The sequence below is a fragment of the Oratosquilla oratoria genome, chromosome 34 (assembly GCF_046742065.1).
Source record: "Oratosquilla oratoria isolate Oo_2021 chromosome 34, ASM4674206v1, whole genome shotgun sequence".
In the NCBI taxonomy this organism is placed as follows: Eukaryota; Metazoa; Arthropoda; class Malacostraca; order Stomatopoda; family Squillidae; genus Oratosquilla; species Oratosquilla oratoria.
This window is the reverse complement of record NC_134810.1, coordinates 19,088,965-19,111,760: the sequence shown is the minus strand read 5'-3', so window position 1 is coordinate 19,111,760 and position 22,796 is coordinate 19,088,965. Positions and strand designations below refer to the sequence as shown.

General features: G+C 39.4%; 1 protein-coding gene across 1 annotated transcript in view; it reads right to left on the bottom strand.

The window, feature by feature from the left end:
- Positions 1 to 15,144, bottom strand: part of LOC143018416 (uncharacterized) — a 42,329-nt gene extending 27,185 nt beyond the window's left edge. Inside the window, exon 1 of the mRNA XM_076173773.1 lies at positions 14,932 to 15,144. Within this exon, the coding sequence (XP_076029888.1) occupies positions 14,932 to 15,079 (148 nt within the window). The 5' untranslated portion in view covers positions 15,080 to 15,144. The remainder of the gene's footprint in view (positions 1 to 14,931) is intronic.
- Between the last annotated feature and the right edge of the window lie 7,652 nt (positions 15,145 to 22,796).

The window sequence follows — 22,796 nt, the reverse complement described above, 5'->3', positions numbered from 1 at the left end:
CTTGGCATTTCCTATATCGAATGAAATTCCGGAAGCTTTCGAAGTTTTAAAACATTATTTGCCAGAGGAAGCGGACGATATTATTACGTAATTGGATAAATAAGAAGGCGCTGTGCATGGCACAGATGATGGGAAAACAATTTTGGAAGAGTCCATAATGGGTAAATTTTAGGGTCTTTTCAAATGCGAATAGGAAACAAATAAGGTTACACAACTCCACCGCCCTTTGTCCGTTACCGTATGCATATGCTGTACGTATGTATGTATGCATGCTTGTATCTATATATCTATACATGCGCGTATGTAAGTTTGTATATACGTATGTATGTCACAACAAAGTAATGTCGTAGCACATTGGTAAAATAATACTAATGACCCACTTTTGGAGAAGAATAAGCGAAAGTAAAAAGATCCGTATATTTCGATCAACAAGTATTTATACAGAAGTAGTGAGGTAAGCAGGAAGGGACGGAGGCTCAGGTCACGTGTCCGGCGTTGCATGGACATTGGTGGATTTTGTCTACTGCTAATGTAGAAGGTAGCATTTTATTTATTGCTAAGGAAGTTATACAATCTGGTGACCATTGGCCATAGGTCACCATTGGCCATAGGTCACCATTGGCCATAGGTCACTAGATTGTATAACTTCCTTAGCAATAAATAAAATGCTACCTTCTACATTAGCAGTAGACAAAATCCACCAATGTCCATGCAACGCCGGACACGTGACCTGAGCCCCCGTCCCTTCCTGCTTGCCTCACTACTTCTGTATAAATACTTGTTGTTCTCCACTCTGTAATTCACATCTGCTGAAGAGGATCACAGTTAGTGATCGAAATATACGGATCTTTTTACTTTCGCTTATTCTTCTCCGAAAGTGGGTCATTAGTAGTGTGTATATGTATGTACGTACCTATGCATTCATGCATGTATATCTATATATATTTATGTATGTATGTATATATATATATATATATATATATATATATATATATATATATATATATATATATATATATATATATATATATATTCGTGAAAAGCCCTGTCCGGAGTTCGTCATTAGGGTTTACTTAGATCAAGAATACCGACAGTACGATATCCTTGTTTAATTCCTCGTTACCTCACGTGATCGAAAGAGAGATAGGGCCGCGCCCCCGGGATCGATACAGACGGCACGACACGCGACCCCCACCCCGTCGCGCGAAAACTTTCCTATCGGTAATTGTAACTCTTGTCCATCCTCGTAACCAACGCTTGCTCTCTCTCTCTCTCTCTCTCTCTCTCTCTCTCTCTCTTTCTCTCTCTCTCTCTCTCTCTCTCTCTCTCTCTCTCTCTCTCTCTCTCTCTCTCTCTCTCTCTCTCTCTTTCACTTCTATTGATTCCACCAGGGGAAGGAGGAGAGGGAAAAAAAGGAAGGAGAGGGAGAAAGGGAAGGAGAGAGGGAGACAGGAAAAGAGAGGAGTGAAGGAAAGAGTAAGGGAGATCGGGAAGGAGAGAAAGAGAGAGAGAGAGAGAGAAGGAGGATGTGAAGTTCCTCTAGAGTCTAGAAGAACCCCTTGGCTAAGAGTGGTCAGGCGATAGGGTGGGGACGCGACGATCGTTGTGTCTCATCTGATATTCTGGTACGAAAATTCCCAAACATCGCGTTTTGCGACGCTGTTTCTCTGCCACTCGTAAACGACCAACCAGTGATTGCGTGAATCAAGAATATCAATAGTACGATGTGGTTGGTCAGTTCCTCGTTCCCTCACGTTATCAGCTAGTACTGGGGACCCCTGTACTTGCTGAAGAACTCGCATTGTGATCTGAATGTTTCGGTGTGAATGTATTGTGTAGTGCGTGTAGAAGATTGCTAGATATACCCGAGCAGAATGCCGCCGGCGTAGTTGATTCATTGTAATCATTTGGTTGTGTTTGTGTGATGCAATGAGATAAGTGGCATGTTCAATGACGCGTCACTGACAGAAAGAGACGCGAATATGGCGCCATAAGCCACATTGTAGCACGAGCCATATTTGCTCGACATCCTTAATGAAAATGCCTATTGATGTTAAATTCAACCAATTAGTAGGTTATCTTAAATTAGATAATAAGATTTAAACGTGAATTAGTCTTTTTCTCATGTGAGTGTCCCAGTTACAGGAGGACTTACAAACCAGCGGCGGAGGAATACACAACTCGGGCACCTCTGTCCGAGGTCAGAGGTCGCCATGAATGATGACGCGAAGTAGCGTCCTCATTATTGTAGGTGTTCTTTTATGTTAGATAACTAGAAACTGATCATTTGTAAGCCTTCTTCACACAAAAATAAAGAAGTGAATAGATTGTGTGAAGCCAGGCAAATAGAGGTACATGCATACATATGCCAAAGGCTCTTTTCCCCCCTTACACGGGAGGTAGCCAAAAAAACAAACCCATAGAAACCACTCCCACCCATTCCATCCCCTACATACTATACTCCCCTCTACCCTCTTCCCTCCATCTTATCTTGGCACCTCCTGGATGACGGGTCATCCCTGTTTCTTGTCCACTGCCCTGGGTCATTAATTCGGCGACCCCCCCCCCTCCGTCCCCTCACGCAGAAAAGGAGAACACGGGGAGAAATCCCTTCAGGCTGCGTCAATTTATTTCTCATACATAGCTCCTCACCCCCCATCCCCACCCACTCCCCCTCATGCATCACAGCATCTTCCATACACAACCTTTCTCCATTCACCCCTATCTTTTGTCCTCTCCCGTCCTTCCTTAACAGACATTCCTCTCTCTCCCAATGTCCCTTTTACCCTATCCATCTATCTCATCCTAGGTCGCCTCCTCATGCTCTCACCTTCCACCTCTGCCTTCCACACCTCTTTTACTAATCTTTCTTCACTCACTCTTTCCATGTATCCAAACCATCCTAATACTCCTTCATCAACCCTATCTCCCAACTCCCTTTCCACCCTTGTTCCCCTCCTCACCTCCTCATTTCTCACTCTATCTAGTCTAGTAACCCCTATCATACTTCTCAGGCATTTCATCTCAAACACATTCAAACTCCTTTTCTCTTCCTCTCTTATGTTCCATGTTTCTGCCCCGTACAGTGCTGTCGGCACAATCACTCATACAATCTCCTCCTAGCATCCATTCCCAAATATCTATTTCTCATTACACTTTAAATCCCCCAAGGCTTTTACTCGCTGCTCTCAATCTACATTCTACCTCCACCCCCCAATCTTCCTTTTTCTGCCACATTCGCACCCAAGTATCTAAAACTATCCACTTCCTCCAGTCGCTCTCCTTTAATACTCACTTTCAGTCTGCTGCCACTCTCTCCCCTTGTACATCTCATCACCTTACCTTTACCAACATTTATCTTCAACTTCCTTCTTTCACACACCTTCTCAAATTCTGTCACTAACTTCCTCAATACTGCTACAAGCACAGTGTCGTCAGCAAACAACAACTGGCTTGTTTCCCACTTTTCTCAATTTTCTTTAACCATCTCCAATTCCTGACCCACTACCATTGCATTAACCTCTCGCACCACCCTATCCATGTATAAGTTGAACAGCCAGGGTGACATAACACATCCCTGACAAAGTCCCACCTTTACCTCAAACCACTCACTCTCTCCATTTCTAATCCTAACACAAACTCTACTACTCTCATAGAAACTCTTGACTGCTCTTAACAGTTTTCCTCCTATCCCATATATCTGCAATACCTCCCACAGTGCCTTCCTGTTTACACTGTCATAAAACTTTTCCAAATTCATAAAAGCCCAAAAAACACCACTTAACTTTTCCTATGGCTTTCTCTTATATCTGTCTTACCACAAAAATCTGATCTACACAGCCCCTACCTTCCTAAACCCACACTGTTCCTCACCAATTACTCCCTCTGTTCCTCTACGAATCTGCTCAATCAAGACCCTCCCATAAGCCTTCCCAACTACACTTAACAAGCTAATCCCTCTCAAACTACTACACTCACATTTGTCCCCCTTTCCCTTGTAAAATGTAACTATACAGGCACTCCTTCAGTTCTCCGGCTCTCTACCCTCTCTTAAACAAACATTAAATAACCTCACCAGCCAGTCCACCGTCATTGTACCTCCTTTTTTCAGACATTCTTCAAGGCATCCATCCAGACCAGTTGCCTTACCAGTTGCACTGCAACTACCTTTCCCTCCCTATCCTCTTTCACATTTAGCAACTCCCTAAAATACTCTGCCTACCTTCCTCTCACTGCCTTCTCTTCCATTATCATCTCTCCATCTGCACCTTTTATCTTTTCTTCTCTACTTGATTCGCCTCCTCTTCCTCTTTTAATTTCTCTCCAAAACATTTTTTATTACTTCCAAAAATTTCTGTCATACTCTTACTCCATTTCACATCTGCTCTCCTCTTTGTTTCCTTTATCTTATGCTTTACTTTTCTTCTCTTTACTTTGTACTTCTCATATGATTCCCTCGTCCTAATTTGTAACCAATCTATGAAAGCCTGCTTCTTCTCTTCTACACCCTTCTTTGCTTCTTCATCCCACCACTCACTACCCTTCCTTCTATTTCCTCCCATCCTCCTTGTTCCACACACCATCTTTGCACACCTTATGACTTCCTCCTTGAACCATCCCCATTCCTCCTCCACTTCTAGTTCTACTCTATCCTTCACTCCCTCCCACTCCTCTCTCAATACCCCCGTCTGGGGCATTGGCTGCATGTTATTGTGGCAAAGTAGCATGCAGTTGATACTTTAAGGTCTATATGGGGCGCCCCTACGGACCAGAGTCACATATAATTTTGTCTGTGATACAGGATTACTCTGTTCATAGAGAAATGATGATACTTTTATTATACTGCGACTGTCCCTCCGTTATGCTGTTCCCCAACCCCTTGTTACTGTCCTGTACCATTTCTCTGAATATTCATTTCCTTTCTTTCGCCTAACCCTGTGGTGGGGGAAAAGAATGCTGCCACCAAGTCTTCCCACTTGAGTCGTGTGAGGCGACAAAAAACGGGACGGGGATAGGACTAGGAATCCTGCTACCTGTAGCTCTACAGGGGATATTCCTGAAAAAATAATAATAAAAAGAAAAAAAGAAAAGTAAAGGCATAAGAGGGTCTAGGAGTTTTCCAAAAATAGAGTTAGGTTAGGTTTATATTCATGATAAACTGGCATTTGCCGTTGGCACTGTGTTGCGCATATCCCATATACACCAGACTAAGGTAAATTGTATATTTTTATGTCGTGTGAATTAAATAGTTTTACACCTCACCGTTTCGTTTGTCGTTGTGAAGCGAAAAGTCAATTTAAAAGGCAAAATAGTCATACTAGATATTGGACTGAGGAACTGTTCAAATAATGGCCGAAATTTGATACATCAACTCAAATACAGAGGCTAGTCCGTGATATGAGTAGAGTCACAGCCCCATCCACCATCATAATGACGAGCTGTGTAGTCATAATAATTTCTACTATAACTGCAGTGATCACACAGCTGCATTATGTAAGAAAGAAAAGAAAATGCTTGAGAAGTTTGATGTGGGAAATGTATCGTTTCTCCTACCCAACATAAACATATTCAAATGTAACTATTAACAAGTTAAAATGGGATGTCATACACATTCATTTGAGTGGTACTTTACGTATTCATACCTCAACCTTGTCATGAATGATAGCAATATAAAGGGGGACGTTTTGTACGCTTTGCTGCAATCTATTGCTGCCACTAGAAAATTATGCAAAGGAGGAGCATGCCGACAGCAGACATTTTTTGTCCATAACTAGGTCGGATGCGAAAAAATTGTAATAATGATAGATAAGTAAATAAATTAGTAAAAAAAGATAATAATATGAATAATGATAAATAAAATAAATAAACGTATAGGTATGGTTAAATAATAAGCAAACAGGTAAATAGTAAATAATAAATTGACAAATAATAATAAAAGAAAATCAAGCAAATAATAATAAACAAACAGACAAATAATAACAAAAAATAAACAAATAATATAAAATAAATGGCTGGCATTACAGCATATTGCTTAGGTGTTTATCTAAACGAGTCTTAAAGCTTCGAACTGAACTACATTGCACTGCCTCTGCAGGAAGTTTATTCTATTCATTAACTACACGGATGGCGAAATTGTTTCTACCCACTTCCAAATTAAACCTATTTCCTGACAGTTTGAGACCATTATTTCTTGTCGAGTTTTCATTCACTGTGAAAATTTTGTCACTTTTGATGTCAATTCCCTTCAGAATCTTAAAGACCTGTATCAAGTCACCTCTGATATTTGGAATCAGTTTTGTGGCTCGCCGTTATACTTTTTCCAATCTGTCAATGTCTTTAATGAGATTTGGTGACCATACGGAAACAACATATTCCAAATGTGAGCGAACTAACGAATTATATAGCTTGTTAATGAAAGATGGACTTTTGAAGTCAAAAGATCGTGCAATCGGTCCTAGAATCTTATTTGCTTTCTCAGAGGTTGAAATACACTGCTTGGATGATTTGAGATCGTTATTGATAATTACACCGAGATCCTTTTCACTGTCCACTTTTGTTAACGAATTTCCAAATAACTTGTAATCGTACTTACTGTTATTTTTACCTATGTGCATAACCTTGCCTTTACTCGTGTTAAATTTCATTAGCTACTTTTCAGACCATTGCTGTAGTTTATCTAAATATTATTGAATATCTAATTGGTTTAAATTATCATTTGTCATTCCGCACAGTTTTGTTCGAGTATCATCAGCAAATTTGAGGCAATAGATTTTAGTCCATGATCTATATCATTTATATATACTATGAATAGAAGTGACTCACTCGTAACATTTTTCCATCTAGAAGTTTTGCTATTTAGAACAATTCTGTTTTCGATCGTTAAACCAATTACTAGTCCAACTTGATAGAATACCACTTATTCCGTGTAAAGTTAATTTAGTAAGTAGTCTTTCGTGGGGGACGGCATCAAAAGCTTTTACAAAATCTAGATTTATAAAATATATATTGTTTCTTTTGCCATAATTCGAGATGACTGTGTTGTCGAATTAGTCACGCAAGAAGGTATACGTCTAAATCAGTGTTTCCTAACTTTTTTTTTTCTTTTTTGCCATGCCCCACCTAATCAACTCTAGAATCCTTACGCCCTCCCATATGGTGATATATAATTCTTATTCAAAAAATTAACTCCGTTTCAGGTGAAGAAGCTTAAAACACCAATACTTTGATTTAATTTTTAACATTTTATTTTCTACTTAAAATTTAAAGTTAAAGTTTGTTAAATCATAGACATAAACAAACTTCAAAACAACATGACATCCATGGAAAAGAAAAATGAAATAAACAAAAGACAAAGTTCTGAGCAACAAATTGGTAGTACAATCGGGGGTAATTTGAAAATCGAAGACAGAATAATGAATGAAGTAAATGTGTGATTGCTACATTTTTATTCATTGGAATGTTACGGCTAATAGATCACAAAAACATAGACTTTGATTACCAAAACACCTAAAAATCAAATTGCCCCTCTTTGGGTCTAAATCCATGCTGGCTATCACTTATCAAACAGTCACTTTCAAAATGATGTTCGATAGCATTTCTGATGATAGTTTCCATCATTTTTCCTACGATTGAAGTCAAGCTTATAAGCCTGTAGTTATTTGGTTTCTTTTTGTCACCTTTTTTGAATATGGGAGTAACGTTAGCTAGCTTCCATTCTCTTGGAACATCTCCGGATATGATGGATTTCTTGCAAATAATTTCTAATGGAACAACAATCTCATTTTTCATTTCCTTAAGATTCTTGGATACCAGCCGTCAGACCCTGGTGTTTTATTAACTTTGAGGGTTTTTTTATACACCGTTTAATCTTTTCTTTTGTTATATTTACAGTAGAAATTTCACCCTAGACTTTTCACAGGCTTCAGTTTGGAGTTCACTTTGAGGTGCTTCGTTTACAAATATTCAGCTTAAATAGTTGCTTAAAATATCACACATTCTTTCATTTGAATATTCAAGTTGATCGTCAGCAGATAACAGTGGACCAATGTGATTCCTAATAACCTTTTTTATATATAATGTAACTATAGAATTCTTTGAGATTCTCTTTGGATTTATCATCGATATTCATTTCGTATTGTCGTTTTAATTTTTTATTGTCTTTTAAATCTCTCTGTATTATTACATAATTTTGATAGTCATTAGGTGCACCCGAGCGCATATCTAGGTCGGATGCGAAAAAAATCATATTAATGATAAATTAATAAATAAAGACTATAATAATATAAATAACAAATAAAATACATAAATAAATGCATATGTATAGTTAAATGATAAACAAACAGGCAAATAGTAAATAATAATAAATTGACATATAACTAATAATAAATGAGAATCAAACAGACAAATGATAACAAAACAAAAATAAATAATATAAGATAAATTATAATCATTACAGCATCATGCTCAGGTGTTTATCTAAATGAATCTTAAAGCTTCGAACTGAACTACATTGCACTACCTGTGCAGGAAGTTTATTCCAATCATTAACTACACGGTAGGCGAAGTTGTTTCTACCCACTTCCAAATTGAATCTATTTCCGGACAGTTTGAGACCATTGTTTCTTGTCTGATTCTCATTCAATGTGAAAATTTTGTAACTTTTGATGTTGTTAATTCCCTTTAGATTTTGAAAGACCTGTATCAAGTCACCTCTGAGTCTACGCTTTTTTAGGGAAAACAGATTCATATGTTTTAGTCGATTTTCGTATGATTTATTTTGATATTTGGAATCAGTTTTGTGGCTCGCCGTCGTACTTTTTCCAGTCTGTCAATGTCTTATGAGATTCGGTGACCATACGGAAACAGCATATTCCAAATGTGGACGAACTAACGATTTATATAGCTTGTTAATGAGTGATGGACTTTTGAAGTCAAAAGATCGCGCAATCAGTCCTAGAATATTATTTGCTTTCTCAGAGGCTGAAATACACTGCTTGGATGATTTGAGATCCTTACTGATAATTACGCCGAGGTCTTTTTCACTATTCACTTTTGTTAACGAATTTCCAAATAACTTGTAATCGTACTTACTGTTATTTTTACCTATGTGCATTACCTTGCATTTACTTGTGTTAAATTTCATTAGCCACTTTTCAGACCCTTACTGTAATTTATCTAAATCTTATTGAATATCTAATTGGTTTAAGTGATCATTTGCCATTCCGCACAGTTTTGTATCATCATCAAATTTGGAAACAGTAGATTTTAGTCCATGGTCTATATCATTTATATATGCTATGAATAGAAGTGACCCAAGAACGGAACCCTGAGGAACTCCACTTGTAAAAAAAATTCCATCTAGAAGTTTTTCCATTTAAAACAACTCTCTGTTTTCGATCATTCAACCAATTACTAGTCCAACTTAATTTATTATCACTTATTCCGTGTGAAGCTAATTTAGTAAGTAGTCTTTCGTGGGGGACGGTATCAAAAGTTTTTGCAAAGTCTAGATATATTAAATCCATATTGTTTATTTTGTCATAATTCGAGATAACTGTGTTGTAGAACTCGAGTAAGTTAGTCATGCAAGAACGTTTCCGTCTGAAACCATGCTGGCTATCATTTATCAAACGGTTACTTTCTAAATGATGTTCGATAGCACCTCTGATGATAGTTTTCATTATTTTTCCTACGATTGAAGTCAAACGTATAGGCCTATAGTTATTTGGTTTATTTTTGTCACCTTTTTTTGAATGTGGAAGTAACGTTAGCTAGCTTCCATTCTTTTGGGACATCTCCGGATATAATGGATTTCTTGAAAATAATTTCTAATGAAATATGATGGATTTCTTGAAAATAATTTCTAATGAATCTCATTTTTCATTTCCTTTAAGATTCTTGGATGCCAACCGTCAGGCCCTGGTGTTTTATTAACTTTGAGTGAAGAGAGGGCGAGGGAGGGAAGGGGTGGCTATACTAGTAAGTGAAGAGATAGGTAAACGTGTAGTGGAGTGGAAGGAGGTTTCCTCAAGGATAATGTGGATGAAGGTGAAACTGGGAAAGGAGATGTGGGTTTTTGTAAGTGCATATGGGCCTGGCAGTGAGAAGAGTGTAGAAGAAAGGGAGGCCTTTTGGATAGATTTAAATGAGTGCATAGAGGGTTTAGGGAGAAGTGTAAATGTAATAGTACTGGGAGACCTTAATGCTAGGGTAGGAAAGGAGCCAATTGATGGAGTGGTTGGGAAATGTGGAGTTCCAGGAAAGAATCGTAGTGGAGAGTTGATGGTGGAAATGTGTCTAGAAAGAGAGTTGATGATAGCAAATACAGTGTTTCGGAAGAAAGTCAAGCATAAGTACACATGGGAGAGGGTGGTGGAGGGAAAGGTGGTAGATAGAGCTTTAATGGACTATGTAGTGGTAAATAGGGTTATGATAGGAAGAGTTAGGGATGTTCATATGCTAAGGGGAGAGGGTGGGGGAATATCAGATCATTTTCTGGTGGAAGGTAAGTTGAGAGTGGAGGACAAATGGAGGAAGAGGAAAGGGACAAAAGGTAGGGAGGTGCTTAGAGTGAACTCTCTAAACGAAGAGGAAAAGGAGAAGGAGTACAAGAGGGAGCTGAAGGAGGAGTGGGAGGGAGTGAAGGATAGAGTGGAGGTAGGTGTGGAGGAGGAATGGGGATGGTTCAAGGAGGGAGTCACGAAGTGTGCAAGGATGGTGTGTGGAACAAGAAGGTCAGGAGGAAATAGAAGGAAGGGTAGTGAATGGTGGGATGAGTAAATGAAGAAGGTTGTAGAAGAGAAGAAGCGAGCTTTCACAGATTGGTTACAAAGTAGGACGAGGGAGTCATATGAGACGTACAGGGAAAAGAAAAGAGAAGTAAAGAAAAAGGTAAAGGAGGCAAAGAGGAGAGCATATGTAAAATGGGGGAAGAATATGACAGAAAATTTTGAAAGTAATAAAAAGATGTTTTGGAAAGAAATTAAGAGAGGAAGAGGAGGCGAATCAAGTAGAGAAGAAAAGGTAAAAGGTGCAGATGGAGAGATGATAATGGAAGAGAAGGCAGTAAGGGGAAGATGGGCAGAATATTTTAGGGAGTTACTTAATGTGAAAGAGGATAGGGAGGGAGAGATAGCTGCAGTGGGAAATGCTAAGAAAATGAGAGTGAGGAGTGAGGAAAATGGAGGAAAAATAAGGAAGGATGAAGTGAAGGCAGTTGTTAAGATGATGAAAGCAGGTAAGGCACCTGGTCTGGATGGATGCCATGCAGAATGTCTTAAAAAAGGAGGTATGGTGATGGTGGACTGGTTGGTGAGGTTATTTAATGTTTGCTGGAGAGAGGGTAGAGTGCCAGAGGACTGGAGGAGTGCATGTATAGTTCCACTTTACAAGGGAAAGGGGGACAAGTGTGAATGTAGTAGTTTCAGAGGGATTAGCTTGTTAAGTGTAGTTGGGAAGGCTTATGGGAGGATCTTGATTGAGAGGATTAGGAGAGGAACAGAAGGAGTAATTGGTGAGGAACAGTGTGGGTTTAGGACAGGTAGAGGTTGTGTAGATCAGATCTTTGTGGTAAGACAGATATGTGAGAAAGCTATAGGAAAGGGGAAGGATGTTTTCTGGGCCTTTATGGATCTGGAAAAGGCTTATGACAGGGTAGACAGAAAGGCACTGTGGGAGGTTATGCGGATATACGTGATAGGAGGAAAGCTTCTAGGAGCTGTCAAGAGTTTTTATGAGAGTAGTAGAGCTTGTGTCAGGATTAGAAATGGAAAGAGTGAGTGGTTTGAGGTAAAGGTGGGACTTCGTCAGGGATGCGTTATGTCACCCTGGCTGTTCAACTTATACATGGATGGGGTGGTGCAAGAGGTGAATGCAAGGGTAGTGGGTCAGGGATTGGAGATGGTTAAGGAAAATGGAGAAAAGTGGGAGGTGAGCCAGCTGTTGTTTGCGGACGACACTGCGCTTGTGGCAGGATCGGAGGAGGGATTGAGGAAGTTGGTGACAGAGTTTGGGAGAGTGTGTGATAGAAGAAAGCTAAAGATAAATGTGGGTAAAAGTAAGGTGGTGAGATGTACAAGGGGTGAAAGTGGCAGTAATCTGGAAGTTAGCATTAAGGGAGAGCAACTGGAGGAAGTGGATAGTTTTAGATATTTGGGTGCAAATGTGGCAGGGAAAGGTGGAGTGAAGGTGGAGGTAGAATGTAGATTGAGAGAAGCGAGTAAATGCCTTGGTGGTTTAAAAAGTGTAATGAGGAATAGGAATCTGGGAATGGATACTAAGAGGAGACTGTATGAAGGAGTGATTGTGCCAACAGCACTGTATGGGGCAGAAACATGGAACATGAGAGAGGAAGAGAGAAGGAACTTGAATGTGTTTGAGATGAAGTGTCTGAGAAGTATGATGGGGGTTACTAGGCTAGATAGAGTGAGAAATGAGGAAGTGAGGAGGAGAACAGGGGTGGAAAGGGAGCTGGGAGATAGGGTGGATGAAAGAGTATTAGGATGGTTTGGACACATGGAAAGAATGAGTGAAGAAAGACTAGTAAAGGAGGTTTGGAAGGCAGATGTGGAGGGAGTGAACATGAGGGGACGTCCTAGGATGAGATGGATGGATGGGGTGAAGGGGGCTTTGGGGAAGAGGGGAATGTCGGTTGAGGAAGGACGGGGGAGGACAGAAGACAGGGGTGAATGGAGAATGGTTGTATATGGAAAATGTTGTGATGCATGAGGTGGATTGGACTGGGGAATGGGGGTGAGGTAGTGTGTGTGAGCAAAAAATTTTGACGCAGCCCGAAGGGAATTCTCCCCGTCCTCTCCTTTATATGGGGGGACGGAGAGGGGGGGTCGCCGATTTAATGAAGCGGCCTTGCTGTGGATGTGCTGTGTCCTGCGACTCTGCTTCTGACCCAGGGCAGTGGACAGGGTGCAGGGATGACCCGTCATCTAGGAGGTGCTAAGATGGGAGGGAGGGTGGAGGGGTGTGGAGTGTTTTCGGGGATGAAATGGGTGGGAATGTTTTTGTGCCTTGTCCTTTTTGGCTACCCCCCTGGTAAGGGGGGAAAAAGCCTTGGTATATGTATGTATGTATGAGTTTCTCTATCCACCTTTTCTTTTGTTATATATACCGTAATGAGGAAGTTTACCCTAGTCTTTTCACAGGTTTCAGTTTGGAGTTCACTTTGAGGTGCTTCATTTATGAATACCGAGCTAAAATAATTGTTTAAAATATTACACATTCCTTCATTTGAATATTCAAGTTGACCATCAGCAAAAAATAGTGGACCAATGTGATTCCTAACAACCTTTTTATCTGTAATGTAACTATAGAATTCTTTGGGATTCTCTTTGGATTTATCAGCGATATTCACTTTGTATTGTCGTTTTCTTTTCTTTTTTATTGTCTTTTTTAAATCTTTCTGTATTGATACATAACTTTCATAGTCATTAGATGCACCCGAACACTTATATCTCTTATTAGCCTGTCTCTTTCTAGCAATACTTTTTTCAGTTTCTTTGTCGAGCCACTTTGGGCGAGCCTGATTTGGGGGACGTCTGTCCTTAAAAGGAATGCAAGTATGAATCATCTTAGTGAGCGTATTTTGAAACATTTCCCACATCTGATCTACAGGTCTTTCGCTTAATTTTCCCTCCCAATCTGTAAGCTGAAGCTCCTGACGTAGTCCTATGAACTGAGCTTTACTGAAATCGGGTATTATAGAAACACAAGTATCTATTCTAAAAAAAATTAGTAGTTTGAATCTAAGTTGTGATCGCTATTTGCAACAGTTTCACCGACTTCTACATCAGTTACCATGATTTCGAGGCTAGTGATCAATAGATCGAGTAAGTTTCCATATCTTGTGGGCTCTTTTACATGCTGAAATAAGTAATTGTCACCAAGAAAATCAATCAAGCGACTACCTATATGGCCATGTTCAAGGGTCATCCAATCAATGTCAGTAAAATTGAAATCACCCATTATCAATAAATCCCGGTTGCAGAAACTAAACAGTTCTTGAAATAACAGTTTTTCGTCTGCTAATGATAATGTCTTTGACCTATATATTACACCTACATTAATGTTTTGTCCATTTGTTTGGGTTAACTCAACCCACAAACTAATCATATGTATCCTGTTTCACTTTCTCTAAAACACAAGCATGGACATTGTTTTTAACGTACAACAGAACACCCCCACCTCTCTTGAGGTTTCTATCCTGATGAAAGTGTTTAAATCCCGCGATATTAAATTCAACTTCGAACTCTGTACCACGTCTCCGTTATTCCTATCATATCAAGATTTTCGCTTTTGACATACGCCTGTATTTCTTGAAAAATATTTCCTGATACTACGAGCATTAAAGTGCATGGTTTTAAGAAAATCGTGATTATTTCTTTTTTGGCACATTTTGAGTTTCAATATCATGTCTTAAATTATAATTTTGTTTTTTTATTTCTACTTGTCACATTGACACATATTATACAGTAACTGTTTTGAGGACTGGAAGTCAGCAGATTCCACTAGACTTCCTCCATCCTTGCGGCCCTGTGTATGAATTATTGCAACCCAGGGATAGATCGAGACCTATTGCATTTCGTAATTTATAAAATCCCATGGATGGGTCGCGATACAATGCAGATAAAATCTAATAGGACTCGTTTGACCTAACGACAGGCAACTTTGTTCACCTTAGGACAATCTTTAGCCACATGTTAATGAACCACCTTATTCTCCATTTGCCATGGAGAGTTATTTCTCTCCACCCTCCCTAGTTTCTGCTCTAAAAGGTAAAAAAAAAAAAAAAAATCGAATATATCTTCATCCTTTGCCGTTCAAAAAAAGAAAGGAAATAAAGAAGTATGTTCTCTGACATCGATAGGAAAAGAAGAAGAAAAAAAAGAGCGATGAAGGAGGAAAATAAATGAGACGTACCTTCCATCAGCGTGCCAATCACTCCTCCTTTTAGGATAGCGTTGACGTAGTTCTTGTAATTAAAGACCAGAGCCACTGCCTGAGGACCAGGCAGCCAGCCGGGGCCCGTGGCTAGCAACCCCAGAAAGACTAGATACTGAGGGGACATCCCGGAGTCGACTGACAGACATAAGTCAGGACGAGGAAGAGAACAAGATCTCAGTCGGAATACGCACGAACACACGCACGCTCATTTGAACCCCGCGCTGACGAGCCGCGTCACCAGTGAGTTGGGTCCGACCGGAGTTGGAAAAACACTCGCAGAAACCGAAGGAAGTTGCTCGACGGCTGGGCTTAATCTCCAAATGGGAACTGTGCTTCCTAAAACAGTGGTTCCCGATATTTGTTCTTCGCACTGCAGCTCTTAGCCATGGCTAAAAACCTCACGTAAATTACTTTTTTTTTTTTCCGTGAAAAAAAAAAAAATCATGAAATGAAAAGTGAGAAACCAGCAAGGTAAGCTCTGTCAGTTGCGGCAAGCCATTATTTTTTATTTTCATCTATTTGTTTATTTATTTATTATTTATTTGTTTATTCATTCATTCATTCATTCATGCATGCATGCATGCATCCCGATGTTTGGAACGCCTCCTCGCTTGGCCAGAGCTATCGGGAGCCGACGCAAGAAGCTCTTAGTAGGCCCCGGATAACGAACTCACAACCCCCTACTCATGCATTCGATACGGTATCCACTGGGCACCGCCCGTGACTGCATGGCAAATTATTGAAGCAAATTTTATTTCGTGATAAAACTTATCTCTTATTAAGAATCATTCGGGTCGGGTAGAAGAGTAACATACCAGTCAATCAATTTTGTAAACACCGACAAGACACGCAGGGCGAGAGAGAAGCGAATCGAGATCGGTTGAGTTGTGGTTCCAGCACCTCGGTCTTGGATCACGTGTCGGGCTCGTAATCGACAGCTATTATCCTCCAGATGAGAGAACTATGACAAATGCTGTGCACACACACCTTGCCCACCAGAGTTGTAATGCCGGCTCGCAGTGGCATAACTAGGTCGGATGCGAAAAAATAAAAGATAAAACTAAATAAGATAAAATAAGTAAATAGATAAGGATAATAAACAAACAGGTAAATAATGAATAATGATAAATAAACATAGACAATAATCAATAATAATAAATCAATCAATCAATCAATCAAATCAGCCATCCTGAGTCCACTGCTGAACAAAAGCCTCCTTCATAGCATTCCATGATTCACACGACCGTGCCATCCTCTGCCACGTCACTCCTGCAAACTTATCGATCTCGTCTCTCCACCTTCTGTCTGGTCTCCCTCTTCCACGCTTCCTATCTCGCGGCGTCCATTCAGTAACACACTTGCTCCATCGCTCATCAGTCGTTCGCACCAACTTACCTGCCCAATTCCACTTCCTCTCTTTTACGGCCTCCACAATATCTTTCACTCTAGTCTGCTCTCTCACCCAACTTGCTCTCTTTCGGTCTCTCAGTGTTATTCCCATCATTGATCTCTCCATTCTCCTCCGTGCAGTCCTTAGCTTTGTTTCCATCGCCCTCGTCAGCTTCCAAGTCTCACATCCGTAGATTATGCTGGTAGAATGCATTGGTTGTAAACTTTACGTTTCAAACATAAAGGTAGAGAGCCTCTCAGGATTTTATTATACTTACCAAACATTTTCCAACCAATTGTAATGCGTCTTTTTATTTCATTATCATGATCTTTCGTCACCTTCACCACTATGACCTAAATAATTATACTCTTCAACTTCCTCAAGACTCTCATCATCAATTACAATCTCTTTACTTTGAACTTTCGTGTTGAACATTACTTTGGTTTTACTCTTATTCATTTTTATACCTACTTTGATACTTTCTTTGTTTAGATCGCTCAGCATATCTTGAAGTCTTCTGTTCTTTCTGAAATAAGAATGATGTCATCTGCAAATCTTAGGGGGTTCAAATACTCGCCATCAACCTTCAAACCTTTCTTTTCCCAGCTCAATCTTCTGAAAATATCTTCTAAACAAGCTGTAAATAGTTTGGGTGAAATTGTATCGCCTTGCCGTACTCCTTTCTCGATCTTGATCTTTTCTGTATCTTTATGTAGTCGAACTATAGCGGTACCTTTCGAATAAATCTTTTCTAAAACTCTTACGATCTGTTCGTTTGTACCGTGTTTGCGTAGCGAGTTTATATTGCTATTTGTTCTTCTGAATCAAAGGCCTTCTCGTAATCTACAAAAAGCTAAACACAGAGGTATATTATATTCTGTCGTTTTCTCGATTAGTTGGTTTATCGCCTACAAATGGTCTAGAGTTGAATATCCGCTTCTAAAGCCTGCCTGTTCTCTCGGTTGGTTTCCATCTAAAACTTGATTCAGTCTATTTGTAAGGATCTTGGAGAATACTTTATATACGTTTGATAGCAAGCTAATCGGTCGATAGTTACTAAGGTCCTTCTGGTCTCCTTTTTTATGAAGCAAAATCACTATAGCATTGCACCACGCATCCGGAACGCTTTCTTGACGTAAGCACTGGGTGTACAACTGAGCTAATTTAATATGAACTAATTTACCTGCGTCTTTCAACAGATCTATTGATATACCATCTTCCCCAGGTGCTTTTCCTCGTTTCATAGTTTTTAGAGCAAATTCTACTTCTTCCTTTGTAATCTCTGGTACACTACTAACGTCTACACATGAATTTACTGACTCAACTACGGCCTTCGACGAGTAAAGCTCTTGGTAAATTCTTCTACTATTTTTACCATTTTGTCTCTATATTTAATTATTTCTCCATTTCTATCTTTCAAACATATCATTTGCTGTCTTCCTAAAGCATGTCTACGCTCGGTCACTTTAATACTTTTACCTTTCCGAATAGTTTCTTCTATTTCATCCATGTTTCTCTTTCTTTTCTCTAATCTCTGCCTTTTGTTGATAAGCTTGTTTAGTTCTACTCTTTCTATTTCGTCTCTCCTGCTTTTAATCTGCATGTCCCTTCTTCTTTTAATTAGGTCATTTGTGTCTTTGGAGTATTTGTTTTCTCTAACGTTTTTTGTACTTCCTACTTTCTCTGCTGATTCCTTAATGATATTCACTAAATTCAAATTGATATCTTCCACGCTGGCCTCGTTAGTTCTTAGAGCTTCGAATCTATTTTTAATTTCTAACTGAATTTTTTTCTTGTTATCCTTAACCTTTGCAAGGCTTATTTTCTTTTTTAAAACTAGTTTATTTCTCTCGGCTCTGAAGTTGAATTTAGCTGTGCATCCTACCATTCTATGGTCACTACCTATGTTGACTTTATTTACCACCGTAACATTGCTAACGCTTTTGCTCTCATCTCCTAATATTAAGTCTATTTCGTTCTTGGTTGTCCAATTTGGACTTCTCCACGTCCATTTACGACCTACACGCTTTTGAAAGAAAGTGTTCATTATCCTCATATTGTAATTCTCTGCAAAATTGACTAACATCTCACCTCTGTCATTTCTTTCATCTACTCCAAACTTCCCAATGCACGTCACATCTCCCATCCTCTTCCCTACTTTAGCATTAAAGTCTCCTATTACCAAAGTGTACTTACTTTTTTCTTGATCCATTACTTGACTTAAATCATCAATAATAAATAGATAATGATAAATAAATAATAAAATAAATGACATGCATTACAGCATATTGCTTAGGTGTTTATCCAAATCAATCTTAAAACTTTGAACTGTACTACATTGCACTGCCTCTACAAGTAATTTATTCCATTCGTTTACAACACGGTTGGCGAAATTGTTTCTACACACTCCAGCTTAAATCTACTTCCTGGCAATTTGAGATCATTATTTCTTGTCGGATTCTCGTTGAGTGTGAAAATTTTGTCACTTTTGATGTTGTCAATTCTCTTGAGAATCTTAAAGACCTGCATCAAATCCCTTCCGAGTCTACTTTTTTGAGGCGAAAATAAACTTGTATGCTTGAGTCGATTTTCGTATGATTTATTTCTGATATTTGGAATCTGTTTTTTTGGCTCGCCGTTATACTTTTTCCAATCTGTCAATGTCTTGAAAGAAGTTCAGTGACCATACGGAAACAGCATATTCCAAATGTGGACAAACTAACCTGGGCGAGACAAACTCGAACGCAGTACTACCACACCATCAAGTTGCATGATAAATCATTGTTAGTGTTCCAGTCATTCTGATCACGAAGGCTCTTCCCCAAGAGTCCCGTGTCTCCTTCCCCTACTCCCACTTTCTAGCCGCTAACCCCCTCCCCCTTACATGTCTGTTAGTTTCTTAGCATTCACTGTTTATTGAAAAAAAGATGTAGGAAAAGTAGCATGTGTAAACGCGCCCCACGCTACCAGCGCTCTCTCAGCTCAACCGGCGGCGTTCTGTGATTAGCACGCACGCCCCCTTCATGCATTATTATGGTACCACCTCGCACACAGACCCATGCGGCAGAGTGCCTCACCTACGACATGAGCGTAATTCCTGGCCGAGCCCCGAACCTTTCGTGACTTTTGCATATGTTCATCTTCTTTTTATCTTCTCTATCAGCAACAAAATCACCTCAGCCATTTTTTCTCTGGATTGGATTTCTTTTTCAACGAGTGTGTTACGTTGCATCAGGGTTACAGGTGGGCCAGTAATTTGTTTTCAACAATTGTCTCAACTACAGTTCTAGAGATATTGGTTGAGATTATTTTATTCACATATTTCATTCATTGTCTCTTCTCGTAACATTGTTGTTCACAGCCTTCCTTTCAAAGTGCCCCAGTCACCAAACTCCACAGGATTTGTGCTGTGAACAGTAGCCGTTCTTTTTTTCTTTTCTTAACATTAACATCCAGATGCCGTTCATCAATATTCCTTTTCACCCATTACTTCCTCGTTCCCCTATGACTTTATGATAAAAGCACATTAGCAAACAGGGACTTTTGCGTCTCCTACCTCCATCAAAATGTTCTCCGTTTCGCCGATTATACTTTTAGATACATATATTTCGCATCACTTCTCGAAATGCCCAAATTCAAATGGTAAGTGGCTTAGAGGTTATATAATTACTCATGCAATAACATTAAGAATGAAACGAATAACTTATGTTTTTCTCGGTGAATAATACAAGGAACGGTTATGGATGATACTGAAAAAGCTACATCCGTTGTTGTTTTTTTGTAGGCTTGGTACCGTTTGGACCTCGACCTTGCAGGTAGTCCGGAACAGTTCATACGTAAAAGCAGGAGACAGTGTGCCACTGCAGTGACGCTATCCGGAGGATGGTGATGTATCCTATAGTAATGCCCAAGTCGCCTCTCGGGTCCGAGGAGCAGCGGTCGGGGACCCTTACTAAGAGTGGATGAAGCCCTTCCTAATCTCTGCCAGCGCCGCCTCCAAGGTTCGAACAGACCGAAATTTTTATTTTCTTATTATTTCTGTTTATTATTTCCTTTATTATATTTTATTATTTATCTATCAATTTATTATTATTTACTATTTCCCTGTTTATTAATTTTATATTATATTTATTTGTCACTATATTTTTTTCAATCTACCTATAGACCAAAAGGTCTGTCGGCATGCTCCTTTGTAATCTCCACGGAGTTACCAGACACACGTGTTACCACCAAGCGGGGCCCTGAAACTTCTTTTCAGTAAGTGGAGCAATTCTAAGATTTTGAATATTGCCTGGTATTAAGATTTCTCAATAACTGTAAACCTAGTTCTACAAAATTTCAGGTACCCTCACTTATGATAAGCTGAGTAAAGAAAAGACAAGAAGTTCATCTGTTTAGTTTTATGACGAAAACAATAAATGCATTTACATTAGGTAAACCTTTTCCTGGAAATTCTTTGTTGAGAAAACTTTATCCTTTCCTAGGTCCCATGAGATTAAGAATCAATGGTAGATTGGAATATTTTGACTTGTGTTATGACAGCAAACACCCCGTATTACTCTTAAATCAACCATTAGCAATTAGGAATTTTTACTGGATCATTGGATTAAGACGACTGACAAAAAAGAATTTGTAACAAAATGCATTACTTGTTAAAGATTCAACTCTTAGGCCATGTAACCAGCCAGCACCTCCCTTGCCAGAATTAAGAACTAAACCCATATTTTCCTTTGCCATAATTGATTTAGGTTATGTCGGTTCATTGTTGTTCATTTGTAGATTTATTGTCATATGAATGATACTCAGGAAAATTCACAAGTCCCTTTAGAGACTCCCACCCAAATCAGAAATGTATTTGTAAGAGGTGGGATAATGAAGCAAAGAAGGTTGTAGAAGAAAAGAAATGAGCAGTTCACAGACTAGCTGCAAAATAGAACAAAACATATAAGAGGTACAAAGAAAAAAGAAAAGAAGCAAAACATAAGATAAAGGAGGCAAAAAGTAGAGCAAATATAAAATGGGGGAAGAATGTGACAGAAAATTTTGAAAGTAATAAAAAAATGTTTTGGAAGGAAATCGAGAGAGGAAAGGGAACTGAATCAAGTACAGAAAAAAGGTAAAAGGTACAGATAGAGAGATGATAATGGAAGAGGCAGTAGTAAGAGGAAGATGGGCAGAGTATTTGAAGGAGTTGCTAAATGTGGGGGAGGATAGGGGGAGAATGGTGGTTGCAGTGGAAGGCACTAAGAAAATGAGTGATGGATGAGGAAAATGGAGAAATAAGAAAAGATGAGGTGGAAGCAGTTATTATAATGATGAGAGCAGGTAAGGGCACTAGGGTTAGATTGGTGTCATGTGGAGTGTCTAAAGAAAGGAGGTGCAATGATGGTGGACTGGCTGGTGAGGTTAATGTTTGTCTATGGGAGGGTTGAGTGCTGGAGGATTTGGAGGAGTGATTGTATACTTCTGTTTTACAAGGTAAAAGGGGACAAATGTGAGTGTAGTTTCAGAAGGATCAGTTTGTTGAGTGTAGTTGGGAAGGCTTATGGGAGGGTCTTGATTGAGAGGATTAGGAGAGGAACACAGAATAATGGATGAGGAACAGTGTGGGTTTAGGAAAGGGGTTGCGTGTATCAGACTTTTGTGATAAGACAGATTCATGAGTAAGCTTTACCAAAAAGTATGTTTTTTTAGGGGGCCTTTATGGAGTTGGAAAAAGTTTATGACAAGGTGGACAGGAAGGCACTGTGGGAGGTTTTGCAGATATATGGGATTGGGGGAAAGCTGCTAAGGGCAGTCAAGAGTTTTTATGAGAGTAGTGGAGCCTGTGTTAGAATTGGAAATGGAGAAAGTGAGTGGTTTAAGGTAAAGGTGGGACTGTGCCAGGGATGTGTCATGTGGCCATGGCTGTTCAATATGTACATAGATGGGGTGGTGCAGGCAGTAAATGTAAGGGTAATGGGCAGGAGATTAGAGATGGTTAAAGAAAAGGGAGAAAAGTGGGAGGTAAGCAAGTTGTTGTTTACTGACAACATTGCACTTGTGGCAGGATCAGAGGGGGATTAAGGAAGTTAGTGATGAAGTTTGGGAAGGTGTGTGAGAGAAGTTGAAGGTAAATGTGGTTAAAAGTACAGTGATGAGATGTACGATGGGAGAAAAGGGCAGCAATTTGGAAGCGAGTCTTAAAAGAGAGAGGCTGGAGAAAGTGGATAATTTAGGTACTTGGGATCACATGTGCCAGGAAAGAGAGGAGTGAAAGTAAAGGTAGATTGTAAATTAAGAGAATCAAGTTAGAGTCTTGGGGGATTAACTTCTTCAATACGAGTCAGATTCTCGTGCACAGCATCAGATGCCTAATGTATGATGCATCACACTACTCATGTTATAAAACATGAAGTTACTGCTGTACTACTCATTCTCGTTCACTCTTAGTAATAATAAACACAGAAAA